Source organism: Sorex fumeus, unplaced genomic scaffold (assembly GCF_029834395.1).
Source record: "Sorex fumeus unplaced genomic scaffold, SorFum_2.1 ptg000006l, whole genome shotgun sequence".
In the NCBI taxonomy this organism is placed as follows: Eukaryota; Metazoa; Chordata; class Mammalia; order Eulipotyphla; family Soricidae; genus Sorex; species Sorex fumeus.
Genome location: NW_026606063.1, coordinates 65,063,149 through 65,076,508, shown reverse-complemented (window position 1 = coordinate 65,076,508; position 13,360 = coordinate 65,063,149). Strand labels below are relative to the sequence as shown.

The 13,360-nt window shown below is 38.3% G+C and overlaps 1 protein-coding gene across 1 annotated transcript; it reads right to left on the bottom strand.

Moving 5' to 3' along the window:
- Positions 1–781: 781 nt before the first annotated feature.
- On the bottom strand, positions 782–1,319 carry LOC130036547 (protein LLP homolog). The gene has a single exon (XM_056128414.1). The coding sequence runs from the start codon at positions 1,278–1,280 to the stop codon at positions 909–911; it is 372 nt and encodes a 123-aa protein (XP_055984389.1). The 5' UTR covers positions 1,281–1,319; the 3' UTR covers positions 782–908.
- Between the last annotated feature and the right edge of the window lie 12,041 nt (positions 1,320–13,360).

Genomic DNA, 13,360 nt, shown 5'->3' with positions numbered 1-13,360 from the left:
CTAGTTTATAATTAATTAATTAATTGATAAGAAAGTAATGAGGAACACAGTGACTCCAACAGCAAAACCCCCAAACTTTAAAGGAGACCATTTTCTTGTTTTGTAAAAAGTTTAATAATCACACCTCCCCCATCCATATTAAAATGATTGATGTAGAATGAAGCTGAGAACCCAGTTTCCCTTATCTATACCTTAAGAACTCTCTCGTAAGCTACACTATCTTTTTTTTTTACTGGAAACCTTAAAAGTTTATTGACGAAAAGCTCTTCAAATACCACACATAAAACGTCTTTTATTTTGAATTAGAGGACACCAGAGCTCCAAAATATTGCTACTTAGAAGATCCAGAGTGGGGGAGGGGGACACACCTGACAGTGCTGGGTAGTAAGGGGACCATCATATGGGATGTTTGGATTCAAACCAGGGCCACAGCTACAGACTTAAAATTTTGTGCCACACTGTGTTCAGGGATAACTCCTGGTAGGTTTGGGAAACTATATGGGGTACCAGGGATTGAAGACAGGTCAGCTGAGTGCAAGACAAGCACCCTACTCCCTGTACTTTCTGATCCAGAGAAGACTTTTATATTTTAAAATTAAGTTTTAAAATTTTAGTTAGCTCAAGTCTGTCAGTATGACATGTTTTATCTGTACTAAGAACAAAAAAGTCACACTAATACAGGATAGAATTTTGCTGATTTGTATATCGGACCGTATCCAGTTATAATATCAATATAGATTTCATTCACCAAAGGAAACATTTTATTCAAGTTTCAAAAAAAGTGGGAAATTACGAACTGAAGAAAAAGGTCAAGTTAAAACCAGAGTTTTCATTTGGTAGAAGCTGAAATCAGTGTACACATTTATCAACGAACTGTCCTATATGGTATTTCTCAATATTTTAAGAGGCTACCAGGCCAAACCCTTAATTGCTTTTGCTCTGCTTTTGCCTTTCTTTTTCTCTCGCTTTGCTTTCAGTCTTTTCCTCTGCCACGGGTTCATCCAGATAGGGTACTGCCCATGCTGATCTAGAAGACTCTTCTTGTTTCTCTTAATGTCAATCTCCATTTTCATGTCATCTTTTGCATCCTTTACTGCACATTCAATCTTCTGGCAACTTTGGGGTTCCACCACAATTGCTATCTCTTGAACATCTTTCACTATAACATCAGTGTCTATTTTAAGAATACTTTTAAATCTGCTGAGTTCCTTTGGGGCATTCGTTTTTCTTTGTTCAGCCCGCATTTTCCTTTTCCACTTACTCCGCAAGCTCTTAGCCATATTTGATCGAAGAGAAACTCACCAACTCCCCAGCTCGCCCCTCACGCCACCGGAAGTCCAGCTACACTATCTTGAATATCGATATATACTTGAATATAGTTATAAAGGTACTATATTGGACATCGAAGTATGGATGAGGTTGGAAACCCAGTGAAAAGCTTTACCTACACCACTGTTGAAAAGGTTTTCCTTGCCTCACTTTGCACACTTTGCACCTTTTTTACATGTGTAATCACAAAATAAATAAGTGATCAGCTGTACTGGTGTGGTCTCTCTTGCCCACTATGTGCTTTTAGTGGCCATGAGCTGCTTCCCCACCCTGGCCAATCATCACCTCCAACAGATGTATGAAGGAGGGTATAGGGCCACCAGACTGATTGATGATCAGTTGCCATTTATTCCATTCTCCCCACGTGACTGTTCCAGTCTCACTAAGCTCCCCATTCCAGTCTCACACTGCCCCTCATTCTTATCTCCTCCTATCCCCCATGCTGGTGTCTCCACACTCCTTCTCACAGCTGCAGCTGCAACCTTGGTCTTCTCCCTACCTCCTTAAGTTTGGGGGAGCGACTACAACTAGGTCAGGTAGCAAAATCAACATATGACATTCCTTCCAGGGGGAGGCTCTCTAAGATATGACAAAGATCTGCAGGTAGGAGATCCGCTCAAGGCTCAAGGGTGAAATACCATCTAGGGGTGTATTTCTCCGTTTTTTAGTCCAACAACCATTTTTTCCTTTTGGGTCACACACGGCAATGTACAGAAGTTACTCCTGGCTCTGCACTCAGGAGTTACTCCGGGTGGTGCTTCGGAGACCATATGGGATGTTGGGAATCAAACCCGGGTTGGCGGCGTGCAAGGCAAACACCCTACCTGCTGTGCTATCTCTCCAGCCCCAGTCCAACAACCATTTAAACATTCATCTTAATTCTACTTCTTAATATTAGTTATTTTGTATGGACACAGTAAGAGATAATTAAGCTTGTAGGGTGGCTCTCCTAAGGACATCTCGCTATAGATCCCAGACTACAGTGCTCAGGCCTGGTTAGTCTTTCCCAATCCTAGCAGGGTCTATCCAGTTGTTATTCTTTTTTTTTTATTATGTAGGAGTACTGCTATTTATTCAGACACTGATTAGGTTGATTGAATTGTGCATGAACTTCACTCCAATTGTTATTCTTTGGATTATGATGACCATGCTTTTTAAAAAATAAAAAATAAAAAAAGAATCACTGTAAGATAGAGTTACAAGCTTTCATGTTTGAGTTACAATCACACAATGATCAAACGCCAAAAACTCCACCAGTGCACGTTCCCCACCACCAATGTCCCCAGTAGAACCCTCTTTTCCCACCCTCCCACTGCCTCCATGGCAGGCAATTTCCCTCATAATCTCTCTCTACTTTGGGGCATCATGGTTTGCAATACAGATACTGAGAGGCTATCACGTTTGGTCCTTTATCTACTTTCAACATACACATCTCCCCTCCCGAATGATCCCTCCAACCATCATATTCTTAGTGATCCCTTCCCTAGTCCAGCTGCCTTCTCCCCGCACTCATGAGTCAGGTTTCCAATTATGAGCAATCTTCCTGACTCTTGTATTTACTGTCCTTGGATGTCAGTCTCATGTTATGTTATTTTATACTCCACAAATGAATGCAGTCCTTCTATATCTGTCCTTCTCTTTCCGTCTCGTTTCTCTTAGCATGATCTCTTCATATCTGTCCACTTATAAGCAAATTTCATGGCTTCATCTCTCCTAACAGCTACATAGTATTCCATTGTGTAGATATACCAAAATTTCTTTAACCAGTGACCTTTAACGTACATGACTATTCTCTTAACTTATAGCTAAGTATTTTGGCTCTTGGCCTTGCCTATTTTGATGCCAGGGTAGCTTACAGCTTGCCCACAGTTCACCCAGTCTCTTGTTGGGGCCCTGCTTTTGAAGTTCTAGGAACTAAGGGAAACTGAGGCTTAAGTTGAGAAAATAGTTACCTAGGAGTGACTATTATTCACAGTCAATTAACTCCCAAGTTACAAAACCAAAATGTTAACTGTCTTTCTGTGTCTATACAAAAAGGACATTGTTTTGATGTAAACTATGAAAAAGGTCATAAGGGAAGGATAAAAGCAATATTTCACTTACAAATACAAAATCAGAGATTTCTAAAGAATTTGACTTTACAAGTCACAGGTACTGCTTAGGGGGAAAAGGTGATTGCCAGTTGGAGAAGCAGAGTATAGAGAATTTAAAGGCAAACAGAGTGTGAATGATGTAACCCAGTAAACCTAAGCTCCCTGAGACCAGGGAGACATGACAAACCAATGTTATCCAACAATTACAGACTTGTCTCCATATACTGAATACTTATCTCTGAATGTTCAGTTCTATTTTATTGGTTTGAGTGCCTGTCTTTATTCTTGTAGCAAGACATATTTTAAATTATGTTGTTTTATGGTATAATTTAAAATCAGAGAATGAAAAACCATCCATTTGCTTTCTCAGAAATGACATGGTTACCTTAGGAGTTTTATGGTTTTGTACAATTTTAATAACATTTCTTCTAAGTTGTGGAAGAATGTGATCAAAATATTAGTGTATTGCTTTGAGTCTGATGACCATTTTTGCAGTATCTATTTATGTTGGGCATTTAAAAAAATTCCTGAATTTATGTTCTATAATTTTAATAGTGACAAACTTTTAAAAAATTCTTAATAAATCAACATGAGGTATAGTTATAGAATTACAAACGTTCGTGCTTATGTTTCAGTCATAAAATTATTGAGTACCTGTCCCTTCATCAGTGCCCATTTTCCACTTCCAACATTCCCAGTAGCCCTCCCAACACTCCCACCCCATCCCTGCCCCTACCTCTGTGGCAGGCAAATTCCCTTTTACTCTCTCCTTTAGGGTTTTGTGGTTTGCAAAAAAGTTACTTTAGGTTGACCTTGTGATCGATAGCACAGCGGTAATGTGTTTGCCTTACAAGCGGCCAACATGACTGACCCGAGTTCGATTCCTCCACCCCTCTTGGAGAGCCCGGCAAGCTAACGAGAGTATTTCGCCCACATGGCAGAGCCTGGCAAGCTACCCATGACGTACTCGATATGCCAAACACAGTAACAACAAGTCTCATGATGGAGACGTTACTGGGCCCGTTTGAGCAAATGGATGAACAATGGGAGGACCGTGACCATAATAAAGTTACTAAGTGGCCATCATATTCAGTCCATAGTCTACTTTTAGCACATGTGTCTTATCCTGAGCGAGCCCTCCAAGCATCATTTACTTGGTCGTCTCTTCTCTCTCCCTGCTGCCTTTTGACCCAGCATCTGAGGCCACCTTCCAAGCTGTGGAGAGATCCTCCTGCCATTATCTCTACTATCCTTAGATGTTAGTATCCTATTATGTTACTTTATATTCCACAAATGAGTGTAGTCATTCTATGTCTGTTCCTCTCTTTCTGACTCATTTCATTTAGCATGATGCTTTTCATGTCCATCCATTTATATGCAAATTTTATGATTTCATCTATCAGCTGCATAGTATTCCATTGTGTAGATGTACCAGTGTTTCTTTCTTTAACTAGTCATCTGTTCTTGGGCACTTGGGATTTTCCAAATTCTGGCTATTGTGAATAGTTCTGCAATCAACATACAAGTGCAGATGTCATTTTTACTGTATTTTTTTGCATCTCTGGTATATGTTCCAGGAAGTGGTATTGCTGGGTCAAATTGAGCTCAATTTCAATTTTTTGAGAAACATCCATATTGTTTTCCAAAAGGGCTGAACCAGTCAACATTTTACCAGCAGTGAGGGAGAGTCTCCTCTTCACATCCATGCCAACACCAATTGCTTTTGTTCTTTTGGATGTGTGCCAGTCTCTGCTGTGTGAGATGATATCTCATTGTTGTGTTGATTTGAATCTCCCTGATGATTAGTGTTGAAGAACATTTTTTCATATGCCTATTGGCCATTCGGATTTCTTCTTTTAGAAAATTTCTGTTCATTTCATTGCCCAATTTTCTGATGGGATAAGATGTTTTCTTCTTGTAGAGTTCGACCAGTGTGTTGTATATCCTTGATATCAACCCCTTATCAGATGTGTATTGGGTGAATATCATTTCCTGTTCTGTAGACTGTTTTGGATTCTGGTCACTCTTTCTTTTGAGGTACAGAAGCTTCTTAGGTTAAGATAGTCCCATTTGTTTATCTCTGTTTCAATTGCTTGGTCAGTGGTGTTTCATCTTTGAATATACCTTTAGCTTTGATGTCATGGAGGGTCTTGCAAACCTTCTCTTCAATGAACCTTATGGATTCTGGTCTGATGTTGAGGTCTTTAATCTACTTGGATCTTACTTTTGTGAATGGTGTTAGGTAGAGGTCTGAGCCCATTTTTTTTGCATGTAGATGTACTGTTTTGCAAGCACTGTTTGTTAAAGAGGTTTTCCTTGCTCCACTTCACATTTCTTGCTCCCTTATCAAAGATTTAAGTAAAGTAAAGTAAAGGCCCTCCCGTTGATCGTCGATTTGCTCGAGCGGGCCCAGTAACGTCTCCATTGGAGACTTTGTTATTACTGTGTCTGGCATATCCAATACTCTCGGTAGCTTGCTGGGCTCTCCGAGAGGGGCGGAGGAATCGAACTCGGGTCGGCCATGTTGGCCGCTTGTAAGGCGAACGCCCTACCCGCTGTGCTATCGCTCCAGCCCTATCAAAGATTAATCTATATAAAAATTAGATAATCATACATTTGAAGGTTTGTGTAAGGATATTCAACCCTGTTCCATTGGTCTGTGGATCTGCCTTTGTTCCAATACCATGCTCTTATAATTATTACCACTTTGTAGTAGAGTTTGAGGTTGGGGAAGGTGATGCCTCTCAACTTTTTTTCCCCCAAGAATTCCTCTAGCTACTTGTATGGCTTGTTGTCCCATGTGAATTTCAAGAGTGTTTGATCAATTTCTTTGAAGAATGTCTTAGATATCCTTAAAAGGATTGCTTTAAATCTGTATAATGCTTTGGAGAATATTGCCATTTTGACAATATTAATTCTCCCAATCCACGAGCAGGGGATGTGCTTCCTTTTCCTCATGTCCTCTTTTATTTCTTGAAGTACCATGTTGTCGTTTTTTTTTTTTAACAGATCCTTTACCTCCTTCGTTAAGCTGCTTTTGAGGGACTTGATTTTCTGAGGCATGATTGTGAATGGGATTACATTTTTCATATCACTTTCTTCTCTCTCTTTATTTGTATATAGGAAAGCCATAGAGTTTTGGGCATTGATTTTATAGCCTTTAACTTTACTATACAAATCTACTGTTTCTAGAATTCTTGGTAGAGGCTTTAGGGTTCCCTAAATGTAGTACCATATCTTCTGCAAATAGTGAGAGCTTGACTTCTTCCTTTCCCATCTGAATGCCCTTAATATCTTTTTCTTTCCTAACCACTATACTCTACTATTGAATAGGAATGGTGAGATTGGACATACGTATCTTCTCCCTGAACTTAGAGGAAAAGCTCTTATTTTTTCTCATTTGAGTATAATGATTGTCATAGGCTTGTAGTAGCATGGCTTTGACTATATTAGGAACGTTCCTTCAATACCCATTTTGGTGAGAGTTTTCACCATAAATGGGTGTTGGATCTTGTTAAATACTTTCTCTTCATCTATTTATATGATGACATGGTTTTATTTTTTATTTTATTGATATGATGGATTATGTTGATTGACATGTGAATGTTAAATTATTGTTGCATTTCTGGAATGAATCCCATTTGGTCATGGTGTATGATCTTTTTGATGAGTTGTTGAATTATATTTGCTAATATTAGTTGAGGATATTCACAGGCATGTTCATCAGTGATATTGACCTGTAAATTAGTTTTTTTTGTGGTGTCTCTGTTTGCTTTTGACATTAGGGAGATATGTGCCTCATAGGAACTGTTTGGGAGAGGGTTTATGTTTCTTCAATTTCCTGGAAAAGCTTGAGAAGCACAGGCAATAGGTCTTCTTTAAATGTTTGGAAGAATTCTTTAGTGAATCCATCTGGACCTGAGCTTCTGTTTTGGGGACGACTTTTGATTACATTTTCAATTTCCTTGATAGTAAGAGGTCTATTCAAGTGTTCCAAATCTTCTTGATTCAGGCTTGGGAGATTATAGGAATCCAGAAATATATCCACTTCTTCTAGGTTCTTTTGTTTTGTAGCATAGAGATTTTTGAATTAATATCTGATGACCTTATGAATTCTTTTTGTTTCTGTTGTGATGTCCCCCATTTAATTTCTTATTCAGTTTATTAGGATTCTCTCTTTCTCTTTCTTTGTGAGTCTTGCTAGTTGTTTATCAATCTAGTTTATTTTCTGAAAGAACCAGCTCTTTGTTTCATTGATCTTTGAATTATCTTTTGGGTTTCCATGTTGTTTATTTCTGCTCTAGATTTTATTATTTCTTTCTTTCTGCCTGATCTGGGCTCCCTTTACTGGTCCTTTTCTAAGATCTTGAGCTGTGAAGTCAAGTTATTTATGTGGGCGCTTTCTTCCTTCCAGAGAAATGCTTTCAGAGCTATAAATTTCCCCCCTAACACTGCTTTACCTGCATCCCACAGGTTCTGGTAGCTTGTTGTCTTCATTTTCATTTGTTTCCAGGTATCTTTTGATTTCTTCCTTGAGTTCCTCTCTGACTCAATCATTGTTCAACATTGAATTGTTTAATTTCCAGGCATTTGATTTGCATGTATGTGTGATTTTAACTTCTATCTTCAGTGTATCATGGTCTGAAAATATAGTTGATACAATATTTCTCTTCCTGATTTTACTCAGCTATGTTTTGTGACATAGGATGTGGATACCATGGATAGAGACACAAAACTGCAAGCAGAAAGGTCAAAGAAGAAAATCACAAACAATGGAAATCACAAACAAATCTAAACCCTTAAATTTACAGCAGTCTACCAGAGGAAGCTTTCCAAGCCTGAAGAAAATCTTGGGATACAGTGAAAAAACTCAATGAAATGAAAGCCTCACCAAGAATACTTTATCCTACTAAACTCTCACTCAAACTCAAAGGAAGATACACTATTTCCTGAATAAGCAACAGCTCAAGAAATTCATAGACACTAAACCAACCTTAAAAGAAGAGAGGGGCTACTGTAAGACAAGAAAAATCCCTACAAGCACAACAAACCTCTACAGAAAGATGGCAAAAGATACAAAACCCCATGACAATGTTCTCTCTCAATGTCGATGGTCTAAATGCACCAATTAAGAGACACAGAGTGGCAAAATGGATTTAAAAACTGAATCCAATATTCTGCTTCCTATAAAAAACACATCTGAAAAATCAGCACAAACACAGACTCAAAGTCAAAGGCTGAAAAACAATTCTTCAGGCAAACAATTCCTTCAAAAAAGCCAGGGTGGCAATACTATTACTGACAACATAGATTTCAGACTGGAAATTTAGAAGGGACAGAGAAAGCTGTATTTTATAATCAAGAGATATTTACACTTGGAAGATATCAAGCTCCTAAACATATATGCACCCAATAAGGGGCCAGCAAAATACTTAAAACAACTGCTAATAGACTTCAAGGAGGACATTGGTAGCAACACAATTGTAGTTGGAGAATTCAACAAAGCCTTACCACCTCTAAATAGATCAATGCGATTAAAACTCAGCAAGGATAGTCTGGCTTTGAAGGAAGAAATAGAAGAGAAAGGGCTAATGGATATATACAGGGCTTTCCATTCCCAAAACACCGAATACACATTCTTTTCTAGTGTTCACAAAACATTTTCCAAGTGACAAACTTTTTAATATATGTCTTCTAGATCATTTGTTAAGCTGATTCTTGGTGATTGTTGTTTTGAACACTTTTTTTGTATTTTTATTTATTTATTTTTAAAAAGTAGTTCACAGTAATTGCATTAATATTCCAAACACAATCCCACCACCGAAACGCCTTTCCATCACCATTATTTCTAATTACCCCACCAACAAATAAGCTTGTCAGAGAAGTAGGTCCTCAATAATTTTTGTATGATTTATTATGCATAATGCTTTATGCTTATAAATAATCCAAAAAATTTACCTTAAAGGAAAAGGTGTGAAAGTATTTGAAGATTTTTTTATCCCACCCTCAAGCCATTATGACCCAGTAGAAGAGATTACTAACAAGTTGTTGCATGTTGAGCCATGTTTGTAATATTTATTTGATTATTTTTGGATCAAGATTGGTTGCTTTCTACCTTAATCTCATCAAATGTGGTATGCTACTCTTGGTACATCTGTGGAGAAGAGGATAAAATTTTGTAAGGCCACAAATGTGGCTGTATGTTTCAGGTATTCTGAAATTTAAATTAGGGTGATACACACAAATGAGCCCCAGATGTCCTCTAGGACCCTGGGATGTTCACCATCCCTGAGCCTCTTCCTGTTTTTCCCCCAACGCTGTGCCGGGTCTTCTTCCACCCCCATGTTGTATCCCCCAAAGACACCAGGTACCTGTAGGAAGCGTGGTCTCTGCAGAAGTTTTGGGCCAACGGCTACTCATTTAGTAATTTACCCATATCCAGCAATCTCAAGTAACATCTCAGTCTCCATATCTCCACACCAACATGAAGAAACAACACAAAGGCCCACCACGAGGGGAGAAAGATGAAAAGAATCCAGAAGCCTCATTAGGTGCTACTCACCTAAGGGATTTCTCTGAGATAGAATTCAGATATGAAGTAATGAAGATGTTCAATGAACTCAATGAAATATTGAAAAAGATATTCAGTAAATTACAGGAGGATATGAGAGAAAAATGGAGAAATTATGAGAAAAAAATGAGAGCAGAAATTGGAAAGCTACGCACAGAAATGTCACGAATAAAAGATTCTGTAGAAGAAATAAAAATCTCAGTATGTGCCCTCAACAGTAGAATGGCCACAGCTGAAGACAGAATCAGTGAGCTGGAAGATCAGTTGGACCAAGCCAACAGGCAACAAGAAACAATGGCAAGAGACCTCAAAATAGTTATAGAGCAAATCAGAGTCTTAGGAGATGATTCCAAGAGGAAAAACATTAGAATCATTGGAGTACCAGAAGGTGAAGTAAACAATCCCAATTAAAAAGCCACATTCAAACAAATCATTGCTGAAAAGTTCCCAGAGCTGGACAATGCAGCCATTCAGATTCAAGGAGCCTGAAGGATACCAGCTCAAAGAGACTCTAACAAAAACACTCCAAGACATATCATAATTAGAATCAAAGTTAGGTCAAAGAAGGAAATCACATATAAAGGAGCACCCCTTAGATTCAAGCAGACCTATCAGAGGAAACCCTCCAAGCCCAAAAGCAATGGTGGGATATAGTGAAAAAAAAACTCACTGAAATGAAAGCTTCAACATGAATACTCTATCTAGCTATACTCTCACTCAAACTCAAAGGAATGGTACACTATTTTGTGTATAAATAGCAGCTCAGGAACTTCATAGATTCTAAACAAAACCTAAAAGATGGGCTAAATGGGCTACTTTAAGACAAGACAAACCCTACAAGCACAACAAACCCTCATAAAAAGATGACACAAAACCCCATAACAATAATCTCTCTCAATGCCAACGGTCTAAATTCACCAATTAAGAGACAGAGAGTGGCAAAATGGATTCAGAGACAGAACCTGACATTCTGCTGCCTACAAGAAACTCATCTGAACACTCAGAGCAAAAACAGACTCATAGTTAAAGGATTGAAAATAATCCTTCAAGCAAACAGCTCCCAAACATGCCGAAGGTTGTGTGTTCACAGGCTCACTGGATGGCTCTTTCTAACCGCCTGCGTTCAGTGCTCTTGAGCCCTGTGTGTTGTTCTTTCTCTCAAGCTTTAGTCCCTCTCCCTCTGACTCTCCATCCCTGAGCTTACAGTCTTAGTTTATATAGCAATCACGTAAGGCGGTGACATAAAAGTGGGTTGAATATTGACAAATCAATAAAGAATGGTAAGACCACTCCTCCAGGAGATTAACTCAAGGATAAAATCTCATCTAAAGAGATTACTCCAGATTACTAGGAGTTCCGCTCAAGGGTGGGATCCCAGCAAGGGTCTGTTCTTCCCTCAGTTATTAATCTACTTATATAGTTGCAATAAATATACTTCTAATATTTCTAGCAATGTCATTCTGTATGAGCACAGTAACAGATAGAAACTTAGTTTGGTTGTTCCTGAGAACATCTCACTATACATTCCACAGTCCTTAGCCCAGGTCAATCTTCCTATCTCCAGCAGGGTCCTAGTCTCATTGTTCATGCCCTCAACTTATAGTTGAGTATTGTGGCACTTTGGCCTGGCCCATTTCAATGCCAGGATAGCTCACAGCTTGCACTGGGTCCATTCCATTCAGTCACTCATCGGGAAATAAGAGCAACTGAGTCAAGAAAGCAGATGCCCAGGAGTAAATATTATATGGAGTAAATCAACTCGCAAGTTACAAAGCATAATATTAACTGTCTTCCTGTGTCCATACAGAAAGGATATTTCTTACAATACAAGTTCAGTGTCCTTAGATGGGTGTGACCCGATAAACCTAAGCTACCTGAGGAAGGACAAAACAATGTTATCCTACAGTGAGGTGGGCATACTAGTATCCGACAACATAAATTTCAGGTTGAAAAAGATTAGAAGGGACAGTGAAGGCCATTTTCTATTCATCAAGGGATATGTACAACAGGAAGAAATCACAATCTAAAATGTATACGCACCTAATGAGGGAACAACTGCTAACAGATTTTACGGAGGACATTGCTAGCAACTCAATAGTAGGAGGAGACTTCAACATCACCTAATCCCCTCTGGATAGATCAACAAGAACAAAACTTGGCAAGAAAAGATTCGCTTTGAAGGAAGAAATAGAAGAGAGCTTATAGACCTATAAAGGGCTCTACACCCCAAAAAAGAAAGAATAAACATTCTTCTCTCCAGAGTACATGAAACATTTTCCAAAATATACCATGTGCTAGGCTACAAAACATACCTCAATTGAATCAGGAAGGTAGAAATAATATCAACAATATTTTCAGACCATGATGCACTGAGAATAGAAGTGAATCACACACAGACATGGAGAACCAAATCAAACAACTGAAAATTAAACAACTCAATGCTGAACAACGATTTGGTCAGGAAGGAAGTCAAGGATAAAATCAAGAGATACCTGGAAACAAATGAGAATGAAGAGATAATCTACCAGAATTTATGGGATGCATCTAAAGCTGTGCTAAGGGGAAAATTTATAGTTCTGCAAGCATTTCTCAGGAAGGAAGAAAGGGCCCACATAAAGAACTTGACTTCACAACTCAAGATATTAGAAAAGGACTAACAAAAGGAGCCCAAACCAGAAAGAAAAAAAGAGATCATAAAACTTTGAGCAGAAATCAAAGACATGGAAACCAAAAAACAATTCCAAAATATCAATGAAAGCAAGAGCTGGTTCTTCGAGAAAATAAAAGGATAGATGTACCACTATCAAGACTCACAAAGAAAGAGAGAGAACCCTAATAAACTGAATCAGAAATGATAATGGAGATACATAACAGAAACCAAAGAAATTCAAAAGATCATCAGAGACTACTTTGAAAGTCTGTATGCCACAAAACAAGAGGACCAAGAAGAAATAGATAAATTCCTGGATTCCTATAATCTCTCAAGGATGAATCAAGTAGATCTAGATTACCAGAATAGCCCTATTAACATTAAGGAAACTAAAACTTTAATCAAAAGTCTTCATAAAAACAAAAACCCAGGTCCAGGTGGATTCACTAGTGAATTTTTCCAAACTTTTAAAGAGGACTTATTGCCAGTTGTTTTCAAGCTTTTCCAGGAAATTTGAGAAACAGAAACTCGCCCAAAAGTTTATATGAAGCCCATATTTCTCTAATACAAAAAGGAAACAAAGACACCACAAGAAAAGAAAACTACAGGCCGATATCCCTGATGAACACAATGTGAAGATCCTCAACAAAATACTAGCAAATAGAATTCAACAACCCATCAAAAAGATCATACACCATGACTAAGTGGGATTCATCC

Excerpts from the sequence above, each read along its gene's own strand:
- LOC130036547 (XM_056128414.1), bottom strand. The coding sequence starts at position 1,280 with ATGGCTAAGAGCTTGCGGAGTAAGTGGAAAAGGAAAATGCGGGCTGAA.